At 34.7% G+C, this 19,639-nt stretch overlaps 1 protein-coding gene across 14 annotated transcripts in view; it reads right to left on the bottom strand.

The window, feature by feature from the left end:
* The window catches only part of ORC4 (origin recognition complex subunit 4), a 100,659-nt gene that overhangs the window by 30,450 nt on the left and 50,570 nt on the right, over window positions 1–19,639 (bottom strand). For 4 of the 14 annotated variants that reach the window (XM_057505623.1, XM_036926981.2, XM_036926985.2 and 1 more), the window contains exons 2-4: window positions 3,968–4,041; window positions 1,382–1,447; window positions 868–958 (exon numbers count right to left, since the gene is read on the bottom strand). In XM_057505623.1, the coding sequence (XP_057361606.1) occupies window positions 868–958; window positions 1,382–1,447; window positions 3,968–3,987 (177 nt within the window). In that variant the 5' untranslated portion in view covers window positions 3,988–4,041. Of the gene's footprint in view, window positions 1–867; window positions 959–1,370; window positions 1,448–2,478; window positions 2,678–3,967; window positions 4,042–9,717; window positions 9,794–19,639 lie in introns of all 14 variants that reach the window. The other 10 variants (XM_057505621.1, XM_036926977.2, XM_036926980.2 and 7 more) reach the window with 7 other exon arrangements.

Raw genomic sequence — 19,639 nt, 5'->3', positions numbered from 1 at the left:
TAAGTTCACAAATTCAGTGTGCAATCAAATCCTATGTGTTTTCTGTCAACCTGAGAAAAAAAACAGCTATAGTTTTCATTTAATTTACTTAATTATGAGTGAAAATATACATGTTTATAAGTTTGAGACCTATTCATATTTAATTTCTGTGACTGTTCTGTGTATGCACTTTGCTATTTTTCTATTGTTAATAATCACTGATAGCAACTTACTAGTCACATAGTTCTGCTGTTGAAACTACCCATAATAGCAATAAAGTCAAACACAAAGGAAAATCACAATAACTCAAGAATAAAGAAATAGTGGTGTATAGAAGGAAAAATAATTTTTTGGGGGGTAACCAAGCAATTATAATAAAGATATAAAGTAGAAGAGAATTCTAGGAGATGTGACTGTACACATGAAAAATTGCTTGAGTTAGGGTTAAACAATAAATAATAAAATAATGGGGGAAATAAAAAGAATGCATTGTAGCACAGTATGATAGTTACCTAATCTATAAACAGGGACAATACCTAACTTGTATGTTTGGTGTAAACACAGATTAAAAGCCCAATGTACAGCTCAGTAAATGCTAGTTTGCTTTTTCCACTGGCAACAACTAATTCTTCAGGGACAAAGAACCATTATGGAACAAACATCAACTGAAAATTTGTTGTGGTGGGGAAAACTAAGGTAAAAAAAGATATACTCAACTCAAATATACCACCGTAACTTTATAAGGCTTTTTTGTATGAGTTCTATGATTTAAAGAAAAAAAAAAGCTAAATGTCAGTAACAAAACAATAAAAAACATTTTCACTATTGTCTGTAAGAATCATCACATGCCTACCAAAGCAAAGAAACACCAGAAATCAACAGCTTTACCATGGTCTTTCCTGATCCTCGGGGTCCAATAATGAGAAGAGAGTTACTTTCTCCACAGATAGCAGTTCTTTTTAGCAGCTCAATTAAGTGTCTGAAATGAAATAAATATACCAAAATTTAAAAAGGAAGGCTGTAATAATTCGCTAGCTAATATTTTTTTTAAAGCTAACTTGAATATGCACAGAAAACTGGCATTCCTTTTTTCTCTCCCTCGGGCACATGACTCACAAGGGACAACAGTGGCAACTCTTAGGACCTTTTACTCCATACCTGGTTGCCAGTATTAGATGGAAGAAGCTCAGAATTCTCTCTATAATACCACATAGTAGAAACAACAGAAGATTGAAAGTTAAATGGCTTTCTCATTATGGAAGTATTTGTATCTGCTCTTGCTTCAGGATGTTCATGATAGACACAAAGCAACAATTTCTGTATAATTGCTATAAAACCTAAAAGGCATCTTTAAGTAAGTTCCTAACAGACAAGTGGATAGCTAAACTTACTTATATTGTACTTGTACTCCAAATAGGTTACTATGTGAATTCTGATGACAAAATCTTTCACGTAAAATTCTTTGTACCTGATAAAAAATAGAAGTGAATGAATGTAAGTGAAAATATTATACATGCAATAAAAAAAATGAATGAAAACATACATTTATAACAGTGAGAATTAGGTATTTCTGAATAAACTCAAACCTCCCTGAAAAAATAACTTGTCTTCAAGAGTTCTGTCACCACTTTCATGAGCTACAAAATTAACAGTTCTCAAGTCCCAGAGAATGGATGAGAATTTAGTTGTGAAGGTTTCAGTAGAAGAATTACTTGAGATACATCAGTAATTTGAGGGCTATTTTAATACATGTGAATGAATAAATACCTAATTATTTTAGGTATTGTCAGCCAAGAAACAAAGACAGGAAAGAATCTAATAATGTAATCTAATTTAACAATGTTCATGGCACCATACTCCAATCTCCTGAGATCAACACATCTTAAACTGGCTTTAGCTCAAACCCTGTCAGTATGCACCTGTCATAAAAGTCAGGATTCTGAGGGAGTAAGTTTAAAAATCAAAAGTTATTTAGGACCTATAAGATGCAGAGAGTAATACTATTTTAAAAGAATATAACCCATGCCCCCTAAAAACTGCAAATGTTTGGAAAGAAATGACACATTCAAGAAACAACCTGCAAAATAGTAGTAACTCAGCATATAAAGAAATGCTCAGTTATATGGAAGAAATCACATTCACCTAAACTATAAAAAAAGGAATCACCGGAATGAATTGAAAAAAAATATTGTAAACAGCTAAATTTTGAGTTAGCCTGAGAATGTGGGCTGGCTTAGTTCTAAAAAATTATGTCTACCACATTCTTTAGAAAGATGGACCATTAAAGCCATTCCTTTTCTGCATCTGCTGTTGATACATGGATAAAAATCTTAGGATGTTATTTCAGATTTGGCTCCATCAACAGAAACAGGAGGACTCCAAGATTATTTGCTTCTCCCAGACTGAGAGCATGGGACTGATCCTTCATGTACCGAAGATATAATGTACCAGAACATGTACCATAGGCTGTTCACTGGGGATAGAATAATCCATACTTACCATTATGGAGGAAAAAAGAATAAAAGGACTGGTGTCAGAAGAGCCAATTACGTGAATTTTAAAGTCAGTCTTTCCTAAATCTTAACTTCTTTAATCTATGAAATGGACGCAATACAATTTCTCACAGGCCTCTTTTGAAGATTAAGTAAGGCAGTTATCTTTAACACAATATAGGTATTACATAAGTAATAGATGGTATCTGTAAAACACTTAAATGAGTTTATGTGGAGATTCAACTAATCATAATGTCTTTTCCACTATTTAGGTAAGATCATTGGAAATCAAAAGACAAATCTTAGTCATTTTCTTTAAAACTTTATTAAGGTCTAACAGAGAATCAACAACTATGTATAAAATAAAAGATAGCGTTAATCAAGTGAAGATTAGTGAAAACATAGGTTCAAAAAAATCAAAGTGATCTGAGATGGAGGTTAAATAGATACATGTATAGAAATTAATTAAGCTGTACACGGAAGATTTATGTAGTTTACAAAGATAAATAAGTTACATTTCAGCTAAAATTTTTTTTAATTTAAACATTTTCCTTTACAAAAGAAGGACCTTAGATACCAGTAAAATTTAGTTTTGATTACAAACAAAAACAAAAACAAAAAAACAAAAACAGGAATTCTGGTCAAGCCAGATAAATAGAAATGCCAGGGTAGAATGCCCATTCCCTACTGAAAGCGCTAAGAGAGAGACATACATAGATACATGCTTCAGCACTTGGACTACAGTATGCACTCAAGACAATATTAAATATTCATGAAGAAAACACTCAATATAATAGGAATCTAAGAGAAGTTCCTCAACTTAATTGAAAGGCATCAATGAACACCTACAGCTAAAATCATATTCTATAGTGAAAGACTGAATGCATTTCCCTAATATTAAAAACAAAACAAGAATGTCTGTTCTTGCCACTCTTAATTGTACTGAAGGTTCTAATGGGAGCAATTAGACAAAAAAAAAAAAAAAAATGAAATGAAAGGCATCCAGATTGTAAAGGAAGAGGTAAAACTATCTCTATTTGGAGATTATATATCTTACACACAGAAAATCCTAAGGAATACACTATAAAACTATTAGAATTAATAGTTCAGCAAGTTTGCAGGGTACAAAACATAAAAAAATCAACTGCATTTAGATACACCAGCAATGTAAAAATAAAAAATGAAATTTAGAAAACAATACCATTTATAACATTATTAAAAGAAGTAAAACTTAGGAATGAACTTGAAACTCTGAAGATAATATTAAAATAAACTGAAATAAAAACACATTTAGGAAGACATGAGTAAAGTTAGTTCTAATTATCCAAAAACAGACAAAGGGTAAAATTAAGAAATAGTCTAAGACATTCCCCCTTTGGAATGGACAGAGTGATTCTTCAAAGTGCTAAAGTGAGAATTCAAGTTAAAAAATGACTATTTCTCTGATCGATGTTGCATGGTAACAGACCTTGAGATGAATGAAAATATATACTAACCTGTGAAAGGTACTCTGCATGTATCAAGTTGTTACTCTTTGATTTACGACTGCTCATTTCAACAACTTGAAATCCTTAAAAAAGTAATATTAATAATTTTAATTGAATATAATAAAGACTATTGGTTTAAAGAGATCATTTAAAGAACTATTATGTAATCAAAATAAACACAAGTTTTAAAACATGAAAAATGTTCAAATCTCTTGGTGTTTATTAAACCACAATGGGATGGCTAAATAACACATTAGATGGAATATTTTACAGCAACTGAGGAAATTATAAAGAACTTAAAATAACATGCAAAATACTTTTAAGTAACAAAACAGAATTCATAAAAGATACACAAAAATATTAATAGTGGTTATCTCTGGATGTAACTATATGTGGGCTTTTTTTGTCTTTTATTATACTCTAGTCTACAAATATTCTAAAATGAACACTTCTGCAGACAAAAACAAAATACTTAATAAAAAAAAGTTATAGCAGGGGATCCTGGGACTCCTACTTATACGGTGCTTTCTATACTATGATTTTACTTACTATTTCATCATAGCAGAACAAGACATAAAGAGTAAGAAGAGCTGAATGTCTATGCACGTCAGTACCAAATGCAACCCTAGGTGACTATTATTATTTGGATGTAGAATTTTTGGCAGAACCCACTATTACTCATGCATACTATTCCAAGGATCAATGAAATGGGTAATCACAAGGAATGACTTAGCCTCATCATCCTTCTTTAGCTTGTACACTTCCTGTATTATCATTTTTTAGTAGATCTTTCTCTCAAATTATGTTTTACTCAAATGAATAAACCTAATTTTTCAATTTCAGAATTTCATGTAACAAAATTGGTCTATTCTATTGCCTAAAAAATTTCATTCCAATCCATTTCTATCACTACCTGCCTATTCTACTTTAAATCACCATTATTTCTTGATAGGAAATACATGGGAACTTCTTTTATTTTTTCCAAATCTTAACCCCATTTATGACACTACTTTCACATAAAAAACCTTCAATTCAGGGAGGAGCCAAGATGGCAGCATGAGTAGAGCAGCGGAAATCTCCCAAAACCATATATATTTTTGAAAATACAACAAATACAACTATTCCTAAAAGAGAGACCAGAAGATATAGTACAACAGCCAGACAACATCTATACCTGCGAGAACCCAGCACCTCATGAAGAGGGTAAGATACAAGCCGTGGCCAGGCGGGACCCAAGCATGCCCCTCACCCCAGCTCCTCGGTGGGAGGAAAGGAGTCAGAGCAAGGAGGGAGAGGGAGACCAGGACTGCTAAATACCCAGCCCTAGCTCTCTGCACCGGGAGCGCAGACACACAGTGCCTGGTGTGCTGGATACTAGGGAACCGGGACAGTAAAATCTGCGAGCGGGTCCCCGCAGCTGGGGCCCCTGGGACAGAAGAAAAGCGAATGCTTTTAGAAAGTCTTAAAGGGACAGGGGCCTCACAGCTGCACGGAAGCGTCCTGGTGAAATCAGCCTAGCTGCTGGGAATCCCGGGGAACTCCAGGCACCCTAACGCCCTGGGCGGCAGCACAGCTCTGAGGTCCCTCACGGTGATAAACAGACTCCTGCCCACTCCCCCTCTGCTGCAGTCCGGCCATAGCGGAGCAGTAGCCGGAGGCCGGCCACGCCCACAACAGCTGTGCAGAGCTTCCTCCACACCAGCATGGGCAAGAATCAGAGACCCGTCTGTGAGCAGCTGCCCAGCAAAAGACGCAAGGGGTCACCATTCTCACAGAAGAGGAAGGCCACAAACTAGCAAGAAGGAACATTCTCCTAGCTGACACACGCGCCAACTTCCCAAAACTACCTCTATCACCATGAAAAGGCAGAAGAATTTGATCCAGACCAGGCCAACAGGACCAGACTAACAGAGACAACCCCTGAGAAGGAGCTTGGTGAGATAGACCTAACCAATCTTCCTGAAAAAGAATTCAAAATAAAGGTCATAACCATGCTGATGGAGCTGCAGAGAAAAAGCAAGAGCTACTGGACAAAGTAGGGAGGGAGACTACAGAAATAAAACAATCTCTGGAAGGACTTAAAAGCAGAATGGACGAGATGCAAGAGGCTGTTAATGGAATAGAAAGAAGAGAACAGGAACACAGAGAAGCTGATGCAGAGAGAGATAAAAGGATCTCCAGAAATGAAACAATAACAAGAGAACGGTGTGACCAATCCAAAAGGAACAATATCTGCATGATAGGGGTACCAGAAGAAGAAGAGAGAGAAAAAGGGATAGAAAGTGTATTTGAAGAAATAATTGCTGAAAATTTCCCCAAACTGGGGGAGGAAATAGTCGCTCAGACCACGGAAGCACACAGAACTCCCAACAGAAGGGAAGCAAGGAGGACAACACCAAGACACATAATAATTAAAATGGCAAAGATCAAGGACAAGGACAGAGTTTTAAAGGCAGCTAGAGAGAGGAAAAAGGTCACCTATAAAGGAAAACCCATCAGGCTATCATCAGACTTCTCAACAGAAACCTTACAGGCCAGAAGAGAATGGCATGATATATTTAATACAATGAAACAGAAGGGCCTTGAACCAAGGATACTGTATCCAGCACGACTATCATTCAAATATGATGGCGAGATTAAACAATTCCCAGACAAGCAAAAGTTGAGGGAATTTGCCTCCCACAAACCACCTCTACAGGGTATTTTGGAGGGACTGCTCTAAATGGGAGTACTCCTAAGGCTAAATAAAGAATAATCAGACAGTGTTTATAATAACTCAATAAGTGAGTTAAGTTAGACAGTAAAGAAGCGAACCTTGAACCTTTGGTAACCATGAATCTAAAGCCTGCAATGGCAATAAGTACACATCTTTCAATAATCACCCAAATGTAAATGGAATGAATGCACCAATCAAAAGACACAGAGTAATAAACTAGAAATAAATCGTACAAAAAAGCAAGACCCATCTATATGCTGCTTACAAGAGACTCATCTCAAACCCAAAGACATGCACAGACTAAAAGTCAAGGGATGGAAAAAGATATTTCATGCAAGTAATAGGGAGAAAAAAGCAGGTGTTGCAGTATAAGTATCAGACAAAATAGACTTCAAAACAAAGAAAGTAACAAGAGATAAAGAAGGACATTACATAATGATAAAGGGCTCAGTCCAACAAGAGGATATAACCATCATAAGTATATATATGCACCCAATAACAGAATTAAAGGAGGAAATAGAATGTAATGCATTCATTTTAGGAGACTTCAACACACCACTCACTCCAAAGGATAGATCCACAAAACAGAAAATAAGTTAAGGACACAGAGGCACTGAACAACACACTAGAACAGATGGACCTAACAGATATCTACAGAACTCTACATCCAAAAGCCACAGGATACACATTTCTTTCAAGTGCACATAGAACATTTACCAAAATAGACCACATACTAGGCCACAAAAAGAGCCTCAGTAAATTCCAAAATATTGACATTCTACCAACCAACTTTTCAGACTTCAAAGGTATAAAATTAGAAATAAATTGTACAAAGAAAGCAAAAAGGTTCACAAACACATGGAGGCTTAACAACATGCTCTTAAATAATCAATGAATCAATGACCAAATTAAAATAGAGGTTAAGCAATATATGGAAACAAATGCCAACAACAACACAAAGCCCCAACTTCTGTGGGATGCAGCGAGCAGTCTTATGAGGAAAGTATATAGCAATTGACTCGGCTGTATCACCAGGTCTAGGAACCACTGCTTTATAGTATTGTCTCAAATAAGTGAGCTCGAATAAGTGGCAGTTGTAGCTGTGAATTTCTACTGTCTTAGGTCAATCTACACAGTTCTGTCACATATATAAAGGTGGATACATAAGGTGGAGAATTGTTATGACTACAACAATTCCAAACAACTTCTATATTATAAATCAGGAACATATTATGTAAAATTTATTCCTTCATTACAAAGGACAAAAATGACAGGAATTATAAAAATGTCACCTGAAGCTGCCTGATTAGAATAGCCTATCTACATTTTCCATGACATCAAGATCCTTACAACCTACACCTTTACAACTGAAGGGATGTTAAAAGGTGAAAACACTGAAATACATTCATTGACCACTACTTACCATAACTATATTTGGAATTTTAGACTTCTAAAAACATGTTAACCAAAGCAGGATTACTAAATGAGTAAGTTCAAGATTCAATCATGTGTATATCTACTCTTTCCACTTATCAACTGAAGTGGCTTATTTATCATGATAATTACCCATTCCTATGCTTTCCAAAAAAGACATGTTGATATATTTCTGAGAATTATGAACCATGTCCTTCACTGGTTCTGAGATTACACGAGCAGTTATATAGTTCTCATGGTGCTTTTCTCAGTTCCAAACCCCCACTCAAAGCCTCTACCTCTACTTCACTATCTCTATATAGTATATTTTTGGATTAACTGTTTGGCCAACAATGCAAATGATTACTAGGAAAGAAATAATTAACACTAATGACTTATTTCCACATATAGCTAATATCCAGACAGATGTCAAGTGTTTTCCCACCCTAGGAATGGCAAACAAAGATCTACTGCATATGCACAGCCAACTTAATCTCTTTATTTCAGGCTGTTTCTAATCTTTCTTTTTGACTAATACAATACTAAACCATTAAGGGAAAACCAATATGTATAGATGCCTGGGAAAGTCCCTCAAGTGAGATTATTTTTTGAAGTCTGGTCAACTGACCAAAGACATCTTGGCTTGCTGACTAACAACAGCATACATCTATCTACACTGACAAGATTAAACCTAATTTTGAATACTACTCTTAGAATTACCAAATTTTAAAAAGCACCAATCACAAGACTTACATGGCAATACCATAAACTACATCTGGGAATAAATAAATTATAGAATACAACAAGCGCTTCTAAGTCAAACAGATTATTGCTGTGTCAAAATAATACTATTGTTTTAAGTCACTTACAAGTCCTTTCATGTCACATATTGTAGGCACTCAACCGGTCAGCTGTGTAAACTACATATACATTTTATGATGATATTGTCATGCAATGATAACATTTCATGATTAACTTCTCTTGGCCAAAGATATTAATAAGATGGCAAAACAACATATATTTGGTATATTTTACAATTTCCATGTGAATGTATGTTTCTGTATGTATATGTGTTTGGGTGACGTGTGTGTGTGTGTGTGTGTGTGTGTGTGTGTGTGTGTGTGTGTGTGTGTGTGAGTTTATGGCTTCAGCTTCAGACACTTCTTAAAGAAACATTTTTACTACATTGAAACACCCATGTTACTGGGAATGACATTTCAAATGAAGAAGAAAATAAGTGCATTCTGATAAAGGGTTAAATATTTATTCTGTAAAAATGCCTCCTTGTATTATAGTTAATAAGAAAACCAAGTAACTCTAAGATGATGGCAGAGTCTCAATCAATCCAATATAACAAGTAATTAGCAAGTATTTACTTATTAAAAGGTCATGTGATAAGCACTATAGGAATGATGAAATATAAAAGTTGGCCTCTATCCTCAAGAAGCTTAGAATCTGGAATAAGATATATGAATGTAAAAGCAGAAAAGGTAGTAAAATTATACAACAAAGGATAAACTCATGGATTTAGTAAAGAAAAGGACCTTGAAGAATGTACAGTCCATTTTTTATAAAAATGGAAACTGAGCAAAAAGATTTTAAAAGACCCACCCAATATCACACAACTTACTTACAAGCAGAAGCTTTTAGAACTAGTGACACCCAATGAAGTGTTTGGTTAGACTCAAGTGGCATGGGGAAAAAACCTGTGAACATAAAAAAAAAAGCCATCAATATCATCTCTGAGCTTTTCTTTGGTGGAACAAAAACAGCATATGGATGCATTCTGAAAGAAAATTGTTAGCATCCCAGATGTTTAAGGCTGGCTATCCACTTCTTTTTTCAGATGTGTATATGTACAATTATTTTTTTATAGACATCTATATTTCTTAAGTCATATACTTGTTTTTTTCTCAGTAGAAAGTAATACATGTTTATCCCAGAAACTTTGGAAGGCCAATAAGAGGTCATGTAGGTAAGTATCATGGAGCAAAACAGAATCAAGAGACTCTCTGTTCTTGCATTATCTAATTAAAAAAAAAAAGTTAAAAAGAAATTCTCTAGGTGGATTATGGTAAAATGGTGGAGTAGGAAGCACCAAGAAATTTGTCTCCACATCTAGAAAGCAACAGTACTGGCAGAATCTGTCTAATCTAACTACTTAGAAACTCTAGAGTATACTAAAGGGGGAAGACTTGGAAAGCAATTTAATGTTGATCAATTCTGGCTCTCAGCACAGTAGCAGTTACCCATTCCCCACCACTCACCCCAATGGAAGGCAGCTAGGCACTTGTTCCTGCAGCAGCCTGCACACAGCTTGAGGTGAAAGGATGACTAAAAATGACCCTGTCACCCAAATGTCTATGCTTTACTCATGGCTTCCCATTTCAAAGGAACAGAGAGAGACTGGTGGTCCTTGTTGGTCCATCTCCCTTTATTGCTGCAAGTCCCTCTTCCTTTATTTTATTTTTCTTTTTGGGAGCTATTAAAGACTAGGACATTCAAAAGAAACTGCATATAAGGGGAAATCAGAATGTCACCATATATGTCCAGAGAAAGGTACAGCCTCAAAAGAACCTAAGACCTAAGTTTACACATCAGACTATCTTCAACACAGAAACAGGCTACAGTGCAATCAAAAAACAGAAACAGTAAACAAATAAAAAAACCAGCAAACCCTGCAGAATGAGAAAACTATTCAGAGTAACTGTATCATTAGATCCAAATGTCCAGTTTTCAAACAAAAAATACCAGACATACAAAGGAAAACAAGGCCCATTCAAAAGAAAAATATAAATGAACAGAAGTTATTCTTTAAAAAGACCTAATGGCAGATCTACTAAACAAAAACTTTAAGAACAATTGCCTTAAAGATGCTCACAACTAATGGAAGATGTGCAGAAAGACAAGGAAATTATCTATGAACAAAATGCAAACACCAATAAAGAAGAAGGAAACAAAAAAATTCTCGAGTTGAGAAGTACACAAATGAAAAAAAATTTACCAGAGGGATTAGAAGGCAGATTTGAGCAGGCAAAAGAAAGCAATCAGTCAATACGAAGATAGGACAATGGAAATGATCAAGTCTGAGGAAACGAAAGAACAAGAACTGAGAAAAAGTCAACAGAGCCTAAGTGACCTGTGGAACACCACCAAACAGACCAACACATGCATTGTTGGCATCCCAGAAGGAGAACAGAGAAATGAGGAGAGATTATTTGATGAAATAGCTGAAAACATTCCAAATTTGATGAAAGACATGAATATAACCATGTAAGCTAAATGAACTATAACTAAGATGAACTGAGAGACCTACAAGAGAGGCACATTATAATCAAACTTTTGAAAGATGTAAGACAGAAGCAACTCTTCACATGCAAGCAATCCTCCATAAGATTATCATCTGACTCCTCATCAAAATCTTTAGAGGCAAGAAAGAAGTGAGTCAATATATACAAAGTGCCAAAAGAAAAGAAATATGAATCATATATCCAGCAAAGACTGTCCTTCAAGAACAAGGGAGAAATTAATACATTCCCAGATAATTAAAAGTCAAAGGAGTTTACCACTAAACCTTAAGGGAGTCTGGCAAGGTGAAATGAAAAGAAATGAGACAGTAAATCAAAGCCATATGAAGGGATAAAGATTTCAATGAGGTACATCCATGAGGAATTTTAAAAGCTAGTATTATTGTAACCATAGTTTGTAATTCTCCATTTGTTTTCTGCATAATTTAAAAGACTAGTGCATTTTGAATAATGATTAGTTTATGGTTTTGGGCACACAAGTTTTAAAGGTGAATTTTTATGACATCAAAACTGAAAGGGGTAGAAAGGGAGTAGTAACGAGCAAAGATTTTGTATGTTATTGATGTAACATAGTATAAATTAAAACTAGTGTTATAACTTTATGATGTTAAATGCAATCCCTATTGTAACCACCAAGAAAATATCTATAAATATAAACAAAAGCAAATAAAAAAGGAATTTAGATATTTCCCTACCAAAAAAATTTCAACTAAGCACAAAAGTAAAAATGTAGAAAATGAGGGAGAAAAATGCTATAAGACTTATGAAAAATAAATACCAAAATGACAGAAATAATACCTTTCCTATCAGTAATTATGTTAAATGTTAACGGTTAAGCTCTACATCAAAATACAGATAGGCAGAATGGATAAAAAAGCATAATACAATTATATGTTGTTTACAAGAAATTCACTTTAGATACACAGACATATAGTTTGAAAGTGAAAGAATGGAAAAAGATATTCCATGCAAATAATAACCAAAAGAGTGGAGGCGGCTACCATAGTAGACTTTAGATAAAATAAACTTTAAATCAAAAAAGAATACAAGAGACAAAGAAGTACATTCTATATTAAAATGTTCAATACAGCAAAAATAACAATTTATAAACATTTACACACCTAATAACAGAATAACAGACCATGAAAGTATATGAAGAAAAAATTGACAGTGCTGAAGGGAGAAATACAGTTTTATAATTAATAGTTGGAGAACCACTTTCATTAATGGATAGAAAAACACAGAAGAGAAACAGAGGACTTGAATAACACAATAAACCAACCAGATATAAGAGATGTATTCAGAACGTTCTACCTAACAGAATGCACGTGGTCTTCTCAAGTGCACTTGGGTCATTTCCAGGATATACTATATATTAGCACACGTATTAAGTCTTAATATATTTGAAAAGATCATTATCATGCAATGTATCTAATCCAACAACAATGAGATGAAGTTAGACATAAGGAAAAATAGACATTTCACAAACATGGAAATTTATCAGCAAAGTCTTAACCAATAGATCAAGAAAGAAATCACATGGCAAATTAGAAAATACTTAGAGATGATGAAAACAAAAATACAATATACCAAAACTTATGGCACACAGCTAAAACAATACTAAGGGAGAAATTCAGAACTATCAACCCTGACATTTAAAAACAACAAAAATCTCAAATCAACAACCTAACTTTACAACTTCAGAAACTAGAAAAAAAGAACAAACCAAACCTAAAACAGATGGAAGGAAATAAATAGTAAAGACTAGAGCAGAGATAAACAGACTATAGAAAAACACAATCAATGAAACCAAAAGCTAATACTTGGAAAGATCAAAAAATCAAAAAACTTTTAGACAGATGGACTAAAAAAAGGAGATTCAAATTAAATCAGAAGTGGAAGTGGGGTATTACTACCAACAATACAAAAATAAAAAAGAATTATAAGAGAGCACTATGAACTCTATGTCAACAAATTGGATCATACAGATAAAATGGACAAATTCCTAGAAACATAAAATTAAATTAAGTCAAAATCAGGCCCAGTGTGAGGCCTCCTACCCTGGGCAGATCACTGACAACATGGTCTGTGCTGGCTTCCTCAAGGGAGGCAAGGATTCCTGCCAAGGTGACTCTGGCGGCCCTGTGGTCTGCAATGGACAGCTTCAAGGAATTGTCTCCTGGGGCTATGGCTGTGCCCAAAAGAACAAGCCTGGCTGGGGTTTACATCAAGGTGTGCAACTTTGTGGACTGGATTACTGAGACGATAGCTGACAATAGCTAAGCCCCAGCCTTCTGACATTCCTATGCTAATAAAGTGGGTTTGCCACAAATGCCAAAAAAAAAAAAAAAAAATTAAATCAAAAGGATATAGAAAATCTGAATAGACCCAAAACTAATGAAGACTGAATAAAAAATTTTAAAAAATCTCTGACAAAGAAAAACCCTAGACTTGATGACTTCACTGGTAAATTCTACCGAACATTTACAGAACTAATATCAGTTCTTCCCAAACTCCTCCAAAATTAAAACAGGAGGGAATACTTCCTAATTCATTCTTTGTGGCTAGCATTACTGATACCAAAGCCAAAGACACTACAATAAAACTCCATTTTCTTACAGGCCAGTATTTATTATGAATGTTGATGTAAAAATCCTTGACAATATAACTAGCAAACTGAAACAGCAGAGTAAAAAGATTATACATTACAACTAAGTAGGATTTATTCCTGGAATCCAAGGATGGTTCAAACGTCTGAATATTGATCAATGTAAAACACCATATTAAAAGAACAAAGGGGGAAAAAACCATGATAATCTTGATGCACAAAAAGCATTATAAAAATTTAACACTTTCATGATACTAAACTCAAACCAAGGAACACTAAACTCAAAACCAGGAACAGAAGGAAACTACCTCGACATACTAGAAGTTATGAAGTTGGACCCTCACATAACACCATGTATAAAAAAAATCAGCTCCAAATGCATCAAAAACCAAAATCAATGACCTAAAACTAGAAATCTCTTAAAAGAAAACATAGGGCAAAAACTTCACAGCATTTGATTCTGCAATAATTTACTGGATGTGACACCAAAGGAACAAGCAAAAGAGAAAGGTAAATAGGACATCATGAAAAAATTTAAATGTGTGCATTAGAAGACACTATTAACAGTAAAAGGCAATCCACAGAATGGGAGAAAATATTTGCAATCCACCAAAGGATCACAAGCCAGAATACATACAAGAACTAAACTCAGAATCACAAAAACAAATACTCCAATTTGAAATGGGCAAAAAACTGGAATAGACATTTCTTCAAAGAAGGTACACAAATCAGGACATGAAAAGATGCCCAGTATCACAAATCATGGAAATTCAAATCAAAACTACAGAGATACCAACTCACACTCATTAGGACAGCTAGTACCTAAAAAAAAACCAAAAACAAATGTTGGGGATGATGACAAGATATTGGAACCTTTGAGCACTGTTGGTGAATGTAAAATAGTACTTAACAACCGTGGAAAATGGTATGGTAGCTCCTCAAAATATTAAAAACAGAATTACCATATCATCTAGCCATTCCACTTTTGGTATATACTGAAAAGACTTGAAATCAGGGTCTCAAAGAGATACCTGTACACTCACGTTCACAAAAGCATTATTCACAACTGACAAAACATGGAAGCAGCCCAAGTGTCCATCAAAAAATGAGTGGATAATCAAAATATGGCATACACATACAAAGGAATATTCAACTTTAACAAAGGAATATTCAACTTTAAAGAAGGAAATACTGACATATGACATGACATGAATGAAGCTTAAGGACATTATATTAAGGGAATTAATCTAGTCACTGAAAGACAAATACTGTTATTCCACTTATGTAAAGCACTCAGAATAGTCAAAATCAGATACTAAAATTCCTATAATATAAGGTCTGAGGGAGCCAGGGTCTGAGGGAGAAGGGGAGAATAAGGAGTTATTTTTTAATAGATAAAGCTTAGGTTTTATAAGATGAAAAGAGTCCTGAAGATGGGTGGTGATGATGTTGGCACAATACAAATGTAATACCACTGAACTGAAGTGTACATTTAAAAATAGTTCAGATGGCAAATTCTATGTTATGTGATATTTTACCACACAAATACACACACACACACACACACACACACACACACACACACACCTTTAGAAAAAAGGGAAATATTCTAGTAGTAATTAAAAGAAGAGGCAGAAGTTAGTATTACACATAGAAACAAAAGCCTAGAAAATTATAGATGGGTTCTATACAACTTCCAACTTCAACCCACTCTCAAAAACCCAGAAATTCTCACAAATGTGTGAAATAAGCAAAGAAGAAAATTGTAAAAATCATAATATGGTCATCAAACATTAAGCCTAAATAAAGCATGCATCAGGCTCCAGGCAGAAAAACACCTACAAGGTAGAAAAATAAATGCTGAAAAGACAATGAGATAAAATTTACAAAGTTCTAAGAGAAAGAGTTTAAAGATTCATACTTAGTAATGATCTCATTCCAATATAAAGGTAACAGGTATAATCTTGTGAACCTAGAACAGACTTCGCAAACACAGCAAATAAAGTTTTGGTGGGGAATAGTGGCAGAGGAGATACAGTGGCAGAGGAGATACATGGATTTCAATCATGAAATCCAGCCAATTGAATCATGACTACTTACACATAACACACACACATACACAGTGGTGAGCTTTGACTCCATTAAAGAAAACTAAACAACTGTAAGAATTACAGTTGCTAAAAAGATGATGAACATATAAATCTTGATAGAGTGAATGTATGAGTGCTAACTTCTTCATTTTTTCATAGTAGGAAGACAATAATGTCTAAAATTGAAACATGCAGTGTAAAAGATTTTTTTTAACCTTAGATTGGAATCTTTCATAAAACCATCTCTTGAGTTTAATAAATACACAAAGTTCAGCAATTACTACGATTTTTATTTGCTTAAAAATAGGAAAATTGAATGCAAGCAATACTATTCATGAGTGCACAACACACACACACACATGCAATTTTACTAAAATGGATCCCCTACATACTGCTTCATATTTGTCATTTAAAAGGGTATGAACAATTTACCACATTTATACATACATTTGTACAAACACCCACACAGTATATTTATGCATATATCTTATTACTTTTCCTATTACTAACTTAAAAGCAAAGGAACAAAACCAGAATAGTTGATTAAACTGCTTAAGAAAAAAAATGACGAACCTCAGCTTAATAATTAAAAATATAGTTGACCCTTGAACACAGGGTTGAACTTTGAGGGTCCACTTATATGCAGATATTTTTCAATTAATATATTAGAAACATTTTTGGAAATTAGTGACAAAATTTGAAGAAACATTTCCTTTCTCTAGCTTACTTTATTGTAAAAATGCAGTATAGAATTCATGTAACATACAAAATTTGTGTTAATCTATTGTCTATATTGTCAGAATGACTTCCAGTCAACAGTAGGCTATTATTAGTTAAGTCCCAAGGAGTCATAAATTACACATGGATTTTTGACTGTGCAGGGGGTTGGCACCCCAATAACTGTTTTGTTCAGGGGCCAAATGTACTATAGATAAGGTAGAATAAAATGTTTAAGAAGTTTTATTAAAATCTTTTGAAATACCATGAAATCATCTTCCTTTGAATGAAGCATTGCTAATGCTTAATGAAGCACCTCAGCTAAGCCCTTCGGAGGTACACTTCTATTTCAAGTGTACAGAGTAGTGAAGAGACAAGGTAAGGAGAAAGGAAAATTAGATGAAGTTTACAGTAGTAATGTGAGCAGGAATCATATAACTATATACCAAAGGTAAGTATTTACATGAGAACATGTCCTATTTTACTCAGTTTCAAAGTTGTCCAAGTAGGTCAAAGAGATAAACAGTTTTTCTTATCCTGCAGATCAATGGGTTCTAAGATAGTTGCTATAAAATAACCCTCTTGGGTAAAGAAAGTATTTAAAAACTTATGCTTACAATTTTTTATCTAAAAAAATAGGAGCTAAATTAAGCTTAGGTAATATTTAATATATAAATTAACATTACTATCTTCACTTGATTCCTGTGTTAGCAGGTTATGTCATGTCACTAACAGCAACCCAGGATCCCTAATAGCAGATCAGTAACTGGGATTACAAATGGCACCATCACATTGTTTATTCACTTTCAGCTTACTGCCACACAGTGTTGGTGTATGTACTCAGTTGGGTGAAATAATCTCTTCTCATTTATTCCCAGTGAAGCCAGTTGACTTGCTGAACTTGAAGGTATTGTTCTGATTTTTAAATGAAAGAGAAATAATTCAGGTGTTTCAATAAATTTCTAGAATGAAAAGTGGCTGCCTGTCAAAAGCAGATTGTTTAGCAAATAAAAGAAAATCAAAAATACTTCATGAAGAATTTTAAGATACAAGTAGGAAAGAAACTGCTTTTTAAAACTGCTATGTATAGAGACTTTTGAAAATGTCTTCATCTCAATTTGTGGCGGAAAATTACAGAGAAGATGAACTTTGTTTACAGAATTCCTACAAAAACCTTTGTAAAAAAATTGTTGCATCAGACTGAAAAAGAAAAAATACATATATAAACGATCATTACAGCTTTTCTTTTGAGCAAAAACCTAAAGTTCCAGCAGAGGGGAGTATTACTTTGTGACAAGAATTACTGGCAAATTAAAAATGTTTAACTACTCTGTTTCTGATGATTATAGAAGAAAACACTGAAATTTATACCACTATCAACCTCTGCTTAATTTAGGTAATAGTTAAAATACACATTCTACCACTGTTTACCTAGTGTCTAACTCTCTATGTGGCTGACATTTTTCAAGAAAGGTAAAAATGGACAAAATGTTAGAACTTTGCATCTCTTCAGTGAAAGTTCTTAATTAAACAGTCAAATAATGTAAAACAAAAGGTATTTTAGGAGAAGTTTATGGGTGGTTTCCACATTTCATGATTGTTCTTTAAGATGAAACTGATTTAAGAATATATTTAAGCTGTTTTTCATCCAGCTAGAATTAGTTTTCACACTTAACCTCTTTCTAGTTGCAGCATTTGTAGCAAGGTTAAGATTAAAATAGAGTTAAAAGAAAGATTAAAGGTAGGGGAAATAAGGTGGAAAAAAATGAGTAAAAATTCTAAGTTAACAAACATATTGTTAGTATTTCCTAACGGGATCAGGTTGAAAATGCTGTATATGAAATTAGGCCGATTTAGTAAGTCAAGTTGGGACACAGTCTCTGGTGAGATGATTTCCCTGAGCTCTACAGAGCTGAAGAGTAATTCCAAATAAAATAATTGCTTTTTGTGATTTCTAGATAAACTGTCTACAATGGAATAACTGATAATTGCTCACAATTTTACATAATCTCTTCTCATTTATTCCCAGTGAATATAGCAGGACACAATTTACTCAGGAATTCACTCATATCAAATGAACCCAAGCCTTAATAATCTTTAGTTTAATCATAATGACTTGCTATTTTCTTCATTGATATTAAAATGAAGAAAAACAGGGGATTCAAGATGGAGGTGTGAGAGGTGAGATGGAGAATTCCTCCCAAAATCACAGATAGTATAAAAATGTAGTTAATTGATACAACTAACCCTAAAACAACAAGAAAGAAGGCTGAACCAGACTGCACACAGACCTCACGAAACCAGGGACTGCACACAGACCTCACAAAACTGGGTAACATATGATAGCCTTAATCAGGAGGAACCCAAGCCCTTCCCCCACTCCAGCTCAGCGACAGGAGGAAGAGAAATGGAGCAGGGGATGAGGTGGAAGCCTGGGACTGCTGAACACCCAGCCCTGGAGGTCTGCTTTGGGAGCAGAAACCTACACTGTGTGGTGCTCTGGATGTTGGGGCGCTAAGACAGGTGGAGTCCTTGAGAGACAGATTCCGGCCATTTGTGGAGGAGGGGATCCACACCCGGCCACTCTGTGTCAGAGGAAAGGCAGGCAGTCTGAGAGGCTTCCTAGCAGCGAGAGGGCTGCTGAATGAGCGGGGTTTGCACGCAGCTTGCTGTGCAGGGGAGAGGAGAGCTGGACAAGGTTGTCTGGGTGCGCTCTGTGCAGCTGGCTGGAAACTTTGAGGAGCTTCAGGTGCCCCTAACCCCTGGCTGCCAACTCAGCTCCGAGGCCCCACACTGTGACTCGCAGCCTGATGCGCCTTCCTCCTAGCT

This window comes from Manis pentadactyla, chromosome 8 (assembly GCF_030020395.1).
Source record: "Manis pentadactyla isolate mManPen7 chromosome 8, mManPen7.hap1, whole genome shotgun sequence".
NCBI lineage: Eukaryota > Metazoa > Chordata > Mammalia > Pholidota > Manidae > Manis > Manis pentadactyla.
The sequence above is the reverse complement of the archived record's forward strand: the minus strand, read 5'-3'. Positions and strand labels throughout refer to the sequence as shown.